General features: G+C 42.7%; 1 protein-coding gene across 1 annotated transcript; it reads left to right on the top strand.

Moving 5' to 3' along the window:
- The first annotated feature begins 4,164 nt into the window (after positions 1-4,164).
- On the top strand, positions 4,165-4,791 carry LOC104246481 (uncharacterized). Its single transcript, XM_070154500.1, has one exon. The coding sequence runs from the start codon at positions 4,165-4,167 to the stop codon at positions 4,789-4,791; it is 627 nt and encodes a 208-aa protein (XP_070010601.1).
- The last annotated feature ends 6,372 nt before the right edge of the window (positions 4,792-11,163 follow it).

Genomic DNA, 11,163 nt, shown 5'->3' with positions numbered 1-11,163 from the left:
GGATGCAGGGTCTGGTATGTGTACCCAATATTGATGGGCTTCGGGAGTTGATTCTAGAGGAGGCCCATAGTTCATGGTATTCCATCCATCCGGGTGTCGCAAAGATGTACCAAGATTTGTGACAGCACTATTGGTGAAGGCGGATGAAGAAAAATAAAGGTGGGTTTGTAGCTCGGTTCCTCAATTGTCAGTAGGTGAAGTATGAGCACCAGAGACCGGGTGGGTAGCTTCAAGAGATAGAGATTCCGGAGTGGAAGTGGGAGAGGATTACCATGGACTTCGTAGTTGGACTCCAATGAACTTTGAGGAAGTTTGATGCCATTTAGGTGATTGTGGATCGGCTAACCAAATCCATAGATTTCATTCCTATGTGTACTACCTATTCTTTGGAGTGGTTGGCAGAGATCTATATCCCGGAGATTGTTCGTCTGTATGGTATTAAAATTTCCATCATTTCAGATAGAGCCACTTAGTTCACATCACAGTTTAGAGGGTCGTACAATATGAGTTTTGTACTCGGGTAGAGTTGAGCACATCATTTCACCCCCAGACGGACGTACAGTTCGGGCGCACTATTCAGATTTTTGAGGATATGCTTCGTGCGTGTGTGATGGAGTTTGGAGGTTCTTGGGATGAGTTCTTGTTGTTGGTGGAGATTGCCTAAAATAACAGTTATCAGTCCAGCATTCATATGGCACCGTATGAGGCTTTGTATGGTAGGCAGTGTAGATCCCATGTGGGTTGGTTTGACCCGGGTGAGGCTAGATTATTGGTCATAGACTTGGTTCAGGACGCCTTGGAGAAGGTTAAGGTGATTCAGGATAGACTTCGCACAGCCCAGTCCAGACAGAGGGGTTATGCGGACCGGAAGGTTTGTGATGTTTCCTATATGGTTGGAGAGCGGGTCTTGCTTCGGGTTTCGCCTATGAAGGGCGTTATGAGATTTGGGAAGAAAGGGAAGTTGTGTATGAGGTTTATTAGTCCTTTTGAGATATTGAGACATGTTGGATAGGTTGTTTATGAGATTTCCTTACCTTCCAGCTTGGCAAGGGTTCACTCGGTATTACATGTTTCGATGCACCGAAAGTATCACGATGATCCGTTGCACGTGTTGGATTTTAGTTCAGTCTAGTTGGAAAAGGTTCTATCTTATGTTGAGAAGCTAGTGGCGATATTGTACAGGAAAGCTCGAAAGCTGAGGTCGAAGAACATTGCATCAGTGAAGGTTCAGTGGCATGGTCAGCCGGTCGAGGAGGCGACTTAGCTGACTGAGCAGGATATGCGCAGCCATTACCCTCATCTTTTCACTACTTCAGGTATGTTTCTATGCTCATACGAGGACGAACAAATGTTTTAAGAGGGGGAGGATATAACGACCTGGCCATTCGTTTTAAGAATTAATGCCCCAATCTCCTATTAACTGCTTTCCCCGTGTTTGTTTAGGCTATTATGAGTTTCCGGGATAATTCGTTTTAGGTTTCAGAGTGTTTTGGGACATATAGTCCCCAAATGAAAGTTTATGCTTTAGAATTCGGACCATAGTCGGAGCAGTGTAAAGACGGCCTCGGAATGGAATTTCGTTGGTTTCGTTAGCTCTGTTGGGTGATTTCGGGCTTAGGGGCGTGTTCGGATTGTGTTTTGGAGGTCTGCAGCTTATTTAGGCTTGAAATATCGAGGGTCGAATTTTTGAAGTCTCCGATTCGATAGTGAGATTTTGATATAGGGGTTGGAATGGAATTCCGAAAAATGGAGTAGGTCTGTGGTGTCATTTGCAATGTGTGTGCAAAATTTTAGGTCATTCGAACGAGGTTTGATAGACGTTTTGATCGAATTCGAAATTTGGAAGTTTTGGAATCTTTAGGCTTGAATCCAAGGGTGTTTTGATGATTCGATGTTGTTTCGAGTGTTTCGAAGATTGATACAAGTTTGAATAGTGGTATATGACTTGTTTGTATTTGTGGTTGAGGACCCGGGGGCCTCGGGATGATTTTGGAAGGTTGTTGGATGAATTGGGAGTTTGTTTGTGCAGCTTCAGCTGCTGAATTACTATCATAACCGCACTTGTAGCTTGGGGACCGCAGGTGCGGAACCGCAGAAGCATGTCGTCAGACGCAGATGCGGCCAGTGAGGGAAAGCCAGAAGTCGCATGTGTGGAAGGTTGCACGCACCTACAGGACCACAGATGTTGTAAGTTGGTCGCAAGTGCGAAAGTTTGGGTTTTAATGAATTTTTGCAGGTGCGGTTTATTTTCCGTATAAGCGGGGCAGCAGGTGCGGTCCCATAGTCATAGAAGCGGAAACCACTGGGCAGAAAAAGAGAAAATTGAGGGTTTTAGTTCATAATCAGGCAATCAGGCAATTTTGGGAGGAATTTGAAGAAGAAATTAGTGGGTAACGATTCCTAATCCCTTTCTAGTTGTATTACATTAATCTATTGTTAGTTTTAACATTTAATTTCGGGATTTGGATGAAAAATTGGGGAAAAGTGGAGAAAAGTTCTTAGGCCTAATTTTGGTATTTTGATCGAGGTTTTGGTGTCGAATTTGAGTAATTTTTGGACGAGTGTTCTTGTGGGTGAATAGGTGTTCTAAATTTGTAAATTTTACCTGATTCCGAGATGTGGGCCCATGGGACTTTTTAGGCTATTTTTCTTAATTTTTTGTGTTAGCTTCGAACTATTTAGTTGAATTAGTTACTGGAAGTTATATTTACATTATGCAATTACTATGAATAGATTTGGGCCATTTGGAGTCAGGTACTCGTGGCAAGAATATGATTTCGAGTTGATTGAGCTGGTTCGAGGTAAGTGGCTTGCCTTACCTTATGTGGGGGAACTCCCCTTAGGATTTGGTATTGTTATCATATGAGTGACGTGTACGTGAGGTGACGAGTGTGTACACGTGCTCACTATTGAAAATTCTGTTTTCATTAAGCTAATACCTATGTTTTTCTTAATTGCATACTTGTACTCTATACAACATGTTAGAGTAGAAATTCCTGTTTAAATTCTTGAATAGAACTGTATATCCTTCTTAAATTGTTGTGTGTTTACTTTGGGACTACGAGACGATATCCTGGGAGATACCCCTGCTTGTTTATTTTGGGACTATGGATCGGTATTCCGGTAGAACCCCCTGCATATTTATGATTGGGACTACGGGGCAGCACCCGGTAGATTTTTCGTATTGGATATTTATTTTGGGACTACGGATTGGTATTTCAGGAGTTTCCCCTGCATATTTATGATTTGGACTACGGGACGATATCTCGGGAGATCCTATGGACATTTACGTTTGGGACTACGGGACGGTATCCCAGGAGATCCACTGTTGCTATTTCTGTGTAGTGAGTTAGATTCTTTATGTGATCTTATTCGTTATAGACTGATAGTATTTTAATTATATTATCGTATTCTATACAGCTTTACCTTATTTTTCATCTATTACCAGTAAGGCCCTGACCTTCCTCGTCACTACTTGACAGAGGTTAGGCTTGGCACTTACTAGGTACCGCTGTGGTGTACTCATGCCCTTTCGTACATATGTTTTTCATGTGCAGGTCCAGGTTCTTGTCCCAGCCATACTTTCAGTGAGGCGAGACAATCTTTAGAGGCTTCGAGGAATATATGACGCGTCCACAGACCGAGGAGTCCCTCTCTATTCTAACTTCTAGCTTTAGCTCTCATGTATTTACTTTTGTTTAGACATTCTGGAGTTAGAACACTTTGTAGTTATTCCATAGCTTGTGATTTCATGAGTTTCCGAGTTTTGGGAGTTGATTCAGTTTGATAGTTTAAATTTGTATATGCCGAGCGGCATCTTAAACGTTCTATTTATGTTTTATCCGCAGTTTTTGACTAGTTTTATCTTTCGTTTCATTTTTCTGCAAATTGTTAGGCTTGCCTAGTCATAGAGACTAGGTGCTGTCACGATAGTTCACGGAGGGCGAACTTGGGTCGTGACAAGGCCATGCTCCTAAACCAATTCAGGCGGCTCTTTAAGTAGCACATAGTGCATCGTGCGGTCACGGTTCTCATGGTTCTCGTCCAAAGCACCCAGCATTTAGTGCACCTTCAGCTTCTATTAGTGGACCATCGCTTCAGAGTTACTATAATGGTTATACAGGCCGTCAGGGTTAGTTTTAGCTTCAGCAGCCTCAGCAATCGATGGAGTGCTTTGAGTGTGGGGCCACAAGTCACATCAGGAAGTATTGTCCTAGATTGATGAGCAGTAGACCTCAGGAGGGTTCTCATGCCATTATGCTGGCACCAGTTGCTTCACCACCCACACAACCAGCTAGAGGCAGGGGTCAGGCTGCTAGAGGTGGAGGCCAGCCATCCAGATGTCGCCTAAGGGGTAGAGGTCAAAGTGATGGGGTCCAACACTATTTTTATTCATTTCCAACTAGAGTTGAGGCATATTCATCTGACGTCGTTATAACAAGTATTGTTATAGATTTCCATAGAGATGCTTCAGTTCTATTTGATCCGGGCTTTACTTATTCCTACGTATCATCCTATTTTGCTTCATATCTGGTTATGACTCGTGATTCTTTGAGTGCTTATGTATATGTGTCCACGTCTATGGGAGTTTTATTTGTTGTAGATAGTGTTTATCGGTCGTGTGTGGTTTCTATCGAGAGCCATAAGACTAGTGTAGATCTCCTACTTCTTGATATGGTGGACTTTAATGTTATTTTGGGAATGGATTGGCTATCACCTTATCAAGCTATATTAGACTTTCACTCCAAGACAGTGACCTTAGCCATGCCAGGGTTGCTTCGATTAGAGTAGAGAGGATCTCCTGCACATTCTACTAGAAGGGTTATTTCTTATGTGAGGGCTCGACATATTTTCGAGAAGAGGTGTCTAGCATATTTTGCCTATATTTGTGATCTTAGTGCAGAGGTTCCTTCCACGGATTTAGTACCAGTTGTGCGTGAGTTTCCAGAGGCGTTTCTTGCAGACTTATCGAGGATGCCACCCGATAGAGATATTGTCTATATTGCCTTGGCTCCGGGTACTCAACCCATTTCTTTTCCACCATACCATATGGCCCCAGCTGATTTGAAGGAGTCGAAGGAGTAGTTCTAGGATTTTCTTGATAATGGATTCATTAGAACTAGTGTCTCGCCCTGGGGTGCACTAGTGTTGTTCGTGAAGAAGAAGGTTGGTACTATGAGGATGTGTATTGATTATCGATAGTTGAACAAAGTCATTACCAAGAACAAGTATCTTTTGCCAAGGATTAATGACTTATTTGATCAGCTTCATGGTGCCCGAGTGTTTTCGAAGATTGATTTGAGATCTGGCTACCATCAATTTAAGATTAGGGCATCATATGTCCCTAAGACAGCTCTTCAGCCTCGGTATGGGTAATATTAGTTCCTAGGGAAGTGATTTGGCTTGACAAATGCCCCAACATTAATGGATTTGATGAACGGGTATTCAAGCCTTAGCTGTATTCATTTGTGATCGTCTTCATTGATGATATTTTGGAACTCTCACAGTCGAGAGGAGTATGAAAAACATCTTCAGGTTGTACTTCAAACCTTGAGGTTAGTCAATTATATTCCAAGTTTTCAAAGTGTGAGTTTTGGTTGGATTCAATTGCCTTTTGGGGTATGTGGTATCTTCCAAGGGAATCAAAGTGGATCCTAAGAAGGTTGAGGTAGTTCAGAACTTGCCTCGACCTACTTCATCTACAGAGATTTGGAGCTCATGGGTTTGGAGGGTTATTATCGTCGGTTTGTGAAGGGTTTTCATCTTTTGTAGCCCCATTGACTAGATTGACCCAAAAGGGTGTCCCATTCAAGTGGTCTGATGAGAGTGATTTGAGATATCAGAAGCTTGAGATTGCTTTGACTATAGCTCTGGTGTTTGTGTTGCCTATAGGTTCGGGATCCTATATTGTATATTGTGATGCATAGAGTATTGGGCTAGTTACAATATTGATGTTGTAAGGCCCGGGAAAATATTTCCTTGTAATTTGAGATTTCGTCGAACCAAGGTAGGCTAATTATTTCATTTTGTATGCAAATGAGGATTCATGATATAATGGGTATCAATTGGATATGTTAATAAGCATATAATTCATATTAGAGGTGGATTGGGGTCTAAGGATGGGCCTAAGTCTAAGTCAAGTTAGAAAGGTTTCATATAAGACGAAATCTGCAAATGAGTGCGCACAAGACCCGACTTTGAATGATTATATCTCCCGTTCTATAGGGAGTTGTGTGATGCATAACATATCAAATTAAAGCTCTTTGAGTCTAGTTTCCATCGCAATAAACTGTTCGTCATTTGGAGGTGTATACAGAACATCATGACCATTTTTGTGTCCCTTCCGTCGCCAGCGCCCTGGGTAGCGCTGGGCGCTAACCGTGGCGCCTGGAATTTTGAGCTACTGGAATTAGCACCCCAGGCAGTGCCCGGTGCCACCTGTGGCGCCCGAAACAGCCTATAATACACAATTTCGGGGTTCATTTTCTCTCATTTATTTTGGACGAGTTTGAGGGTTTTCCTCCATTCTCTCAAGACCTCCAACTCCTCTCATCTTCAAGGGAAGTTTTTGGAGTATTTTGAGTTGATCACTACTCCTAAACACTTATACTAACATGGATTGATCTTGAAAATTCATAGATTTCCATTAAAATCCTTGAATATATCAAGAAAACCACAAGTGGGGATTCTCAAGATTCTTGCTACAAGAGGTATGTCTATCACCTCTAACTACTTTATGGTGATTAATTATGTATGATATATACATTAGAACTCATGGGATGGGGATTGGAAGTCATAGGTGCCTAACCTAGGTTGTGTTGGTATTGTAGAGATTGTGAGGTGGGTTATTGGGGTATGATTCTTGGGGTAATAGTATTACGTATACATGCATGTACAAATTAGGTTTGTGGGAAGGTTGATAAATATAAATAAGTAAAGATTGGGTTGGGGAAAGAAGAAAATCTTGTAAAAGGAATTTAAAATCAAGATGCTCAACTAGTGTTTGATAAAATGCTCAAATGAGCTGAGACCATGAATACCTTCCTAATTTGTGTTAATTTTGTTATGTTTCAAGTAGATTGGGATTGCTAGAATTTTCGAAATGTCGTAGTAACTTAAGGAAAGCTAAAACGAGGTATGTATGGCTAACTTTGACCTTTGTAAAGTCACTTTGTTTGGTGTACGAATATTTGGTATGTGATATCTACATGGAATTATTGTGATTGGTATGATTTGATTGTTCGTGGTTAAGTCTCCCGATATAATAGTGTACGTAATTGGCAATAAACCAAATGTGTGATTATGAATATGTTATGTGGTAAGAATTGAGGAACAAATGATGGAAGGGAATCGTAATTGATGAAATTGAAATAACAATAGCAATATCATCTATGACCCATTGTGGGCAGTTATCGTTGTGATTTGAATTGTATACGGTTGTTGAATATGATGGTTGTGGAGATTCTTTGAGAAATTGTTGTTGTTGTTCTTTGTGAAATTTTGTTGTGTTATTTGTGAATTGTGATTGTACGGTGGGATCGGGTTGCACGCCACAACACGAAGTAATAAGGTGTGGGTTGTGGTGATAAGGGTGGCCGAGGTAATAAGGGTGGCCGAGGTAATAAGGATAGAAAGTGATCGAAATCACTACTGAAATGAAAATATGAGAAAGTTGTGAAATCATTGATGTAAAAATGTTGAAGGGGAAATGGAGAGATTGTAACTTGTTTGGCTTGATTGCTTTCCTTCATGTGTATTTGATTGTTGATTCCATTACTACTTGTTACTCGTGTATGGTTGAGTTTACTCAGGGCAAGTTTGTTCATATATACCAGTACAATTCAAATGTACTAACGTCCCTTTTGCCGGGGGCGCTACATTCATGTTATGATTGTAGGTGGATCCTTAGCAGGTACTCCAGTCCACCGACCGTAGCTCCCCTTCACTTTCCGCCAGAAGCATTGGTGAGCCCTTTTCCTCCCGGGGCCTTGCATGGCTCATGCCGCTTTTTATTTCGGAGTCTTGTTTTGGTTTTTTGGTGTGAGGTATAGCCGGAGCCTTGTTACTGGCAAGTATTGTATCATCTTTTTGTATCCTTAGAGGCTCTGTAGACAGTAAATGTGGGTTGCGAATTTATGAAAATATGTATTTTGTATATTGGGCGATGTAAAAATGGTGTTTTAATTATAAAATGACTATTTCCTTTGATTAATGGACATTAAAAAATGTGGGGTAACACGTGGAATAGGAAAGGCACCCAGGTCTGTTTGGCTGGGGCTACCCGGTCGAGCGCCGGTCACGCCCCTCGATTTTTGGGGCATGACAGATGCAGGATGGCAGGGTGCAACAACAACAACAACAACAACGACCCAGTATAATCCCACAAGTGGGGTCTGGGGAGGGTTGTATGTACGCAGACCTTACCCCTACTCCGAAAGGTAGAGAGGCTGTTTCCAGGAGACACTCGACTCAAAAGAAGCAATAGGAGATGATACATTAGTTATGTAAAAATGCGTAATAAAACAGCAACAATATATAAGAGATATGAAATATGAAATACAGGATACGACAACGAAAATACGAAATAGATGGCTGGTATAGTACAACTAGAAGGTAAAGTCCTGCATCAATAGACGCCTAATGACATTCCTAGTCTAACTCCTAACTGGATAGTCTCCCTCTATTGTGCTGTAGAAATATTCACACTCTCCCCTAACCTACAACCCTAATGCTCGACCTCCATAAATCCCTATCAAGGGCCATGTCCTCAGTAATCCTAAGTCGTGCCATGTCATCTCTGATCACCTCTCCCCAATACTTCTTAGGTCTCCCTCTACCTCTCCGCGTGCCCACTACAGCCAGTCGCTCACACCTCCTCACCGGTGCATCAGTGCTCCTCCTCTGAATGTGCCCGAACCATCTGAGTCTTACTTCCCGCATCTTGTCCTCCATGGGGGCCACACCCACCTTCTCTCGAATATCTTCATTCCTAATCTTATCCATCCTTGTATGCCCGCACATCCACCTCAACATCCTCATCTCTGCTACTTTCATCTTCTGGGTGTGTGAGTTCTTTACCGGCCAACATTCAGTTCCATACAACATGGCAGGCCTAACCACTGCTCTATAAAACTTTCCTTTTAGTAACGGTGGCACTTTCTTGTCACACAAGACTCCCGACGCTAACCTCCACTTCATCCACCCCACCCCTATACGGTATGTGACATCCTCGTCAATCTCCCCGATCCCCTGAATAACCGATCCAAGGTACTTGAAACTACCTTTCTTGGGAATGACTTGAGAGTCAAGCCTCACTTCAACTCCCGCTTCCGTCGGCTCAACTCCAAATTTGCACTCGAGGTATTCCGTCTTCGTCCTACTCAACTTGAAACCTTTAGACTCAAGAGCATGTCTCCAAATCTCTAGCCTCTCGTTGATGCCGCCTCTTGTCTCGTCAATTAGAATAATGTCATCAGCAAATAGCATGCACCATGGAACCTCCCCTTGAATATGATGAGTCAGTGCATCCATCACCAGGGCAAATAGGAATGGGCTGAGCGCAGACCCTTGGTGCAACCCCGTACTAACTGGAAATTGTTCAGAGTCGCCTCCTACTGTCCTAACCCGAGTCTTAGCTCCATCATACATGTCTTTAATCACCCTAATATAGTTACTCGGGACCCCTTTATCCTCTAAGCAGCTCCATAAGACCTTCCTAGGAACCTTATCGTACGCTTTCTCCAGATCAATAAACACCATGTGGAGATCCTTCTTCTTATCTCTGTACTGTTCCACCATCCTCCTAATAAGGTGGATAGCTTCTGTGGTAGATCGTCCCGGCATGAACCCGAACTGGTTGTCTGAAATAGACACCGTCCTTCGCACTCTCATTTCTACCACTCTCTCCCAAACTTTCATGGTATGACTTAGTAATTTGATGCCCCTATAGTTGTTACAGCTCTGGACATCACCTTTGTTCTTATACAACGGGACCATTGTACTCCACCTCCACTCTTCAGGCATTCTATTAGTCTTGAATATAACACTAAACAATGCAGTAAGCCATCCCAAGCCTGCTCTACCCACACACCTCCACAGTTCAACCGGAATTTCGTCTGGCCCGGTAGCTCTACCCCTTCTCATCTTACGTATTGCCTCCATGACTTCATCGATCTCAATGTCCCTACAATTACTTACTTCATGGTGACTGTCGGCATTCCTCGATTCCCCAAGTATAATATCCTGATCCCCTTCTTCACTTAGAAGTTTATGAAAGTAGGTCTGCCACCTCCTCTTAATCTGGTCATCTCCCATCAAAACTTTGCCGTCATCATCTTTTATGCACCTCACTTGGTCCAGATCCCGAGTTGTCCTCTCTCTCGCCTTAGCGAGTCGGAATAACTTCTTCTCCCCACCTTTGTTCCTTAGCTCCTCATACAGACGAGCAAAAGCTGTCGTTTTAGCCTCTGTCACTGCCATCTTCGCCTCCTTCCTAGCTACCTTATACCTTTGACTGTTCTCTCTCTTCTCCTCCTCGTCAGTGCTCCCTACTAACCTTAGGTAAGCCGCCTTCTTTGCTTCCACTTTACCTTGGACAACTGCATTCCACCACCAATCTCCTTTGTGTCCACCATAGTAGCCCGTAGATATCCCTAACACCTCTCTCGCCGCCTTTCTTATACAGTCCGCCGTCGTAGACCACATTGTGTCCGCGTCCCCACTACTTCTCCAAGCTCCCATTGCCGATAACCTTCCTTCCAACTCTTTAGCTTTATCCTTAGTTAAGGCGCCCCACCTAATCCTGGGGCGTCCTTGTACTGACCTCTTCTTCCTCCTTATCTTAATGCAAATGTCCATCACCAAAAGCCTATGTTGCGTTGAGAGGGTCTCACCTGGGATAACCTTGTTATTGCATAATATTATTGGTAGTTGAAGGTTCATGAGAAGAATTACCTTGTTCACGACCTAGTTTTGGAAGCTATTGTTCACGTATTGATGATTTGGAGGCATTACCTCTATGGTGTGTTGTGTGAGGTATTCATAGATTATCAACGTCTACAATAATTATTTAAGAAAAAGGATCTAAATCTGAGGCAATGGAGGTGGTTCGAGCTATTAAAAGGCTATGATATAACCATTTTGTACCATCCCAGGAAGGCCAAT

Source organism: Nicotiana sylvestris, chromosome 8, assembly GCF_000393655.2.
Source record: "Nicotiana sylvestris chromosome 8, ASM39365v2, whole genome shotgun sequence".
In the NCBI taxonomy this organism is placed as follows: Eukaryota; Viridiplantae; Streptophyta; class Magnoliopsida; order Solanales; family Solanaceae; genus Nicotiana; species Nicotiana sylvestris.
The sequence above is the reverse complement of the archived record's forward strand: the minus strand, read 5'-3'. Positions and strand labels throughout refer to the sequence as shown.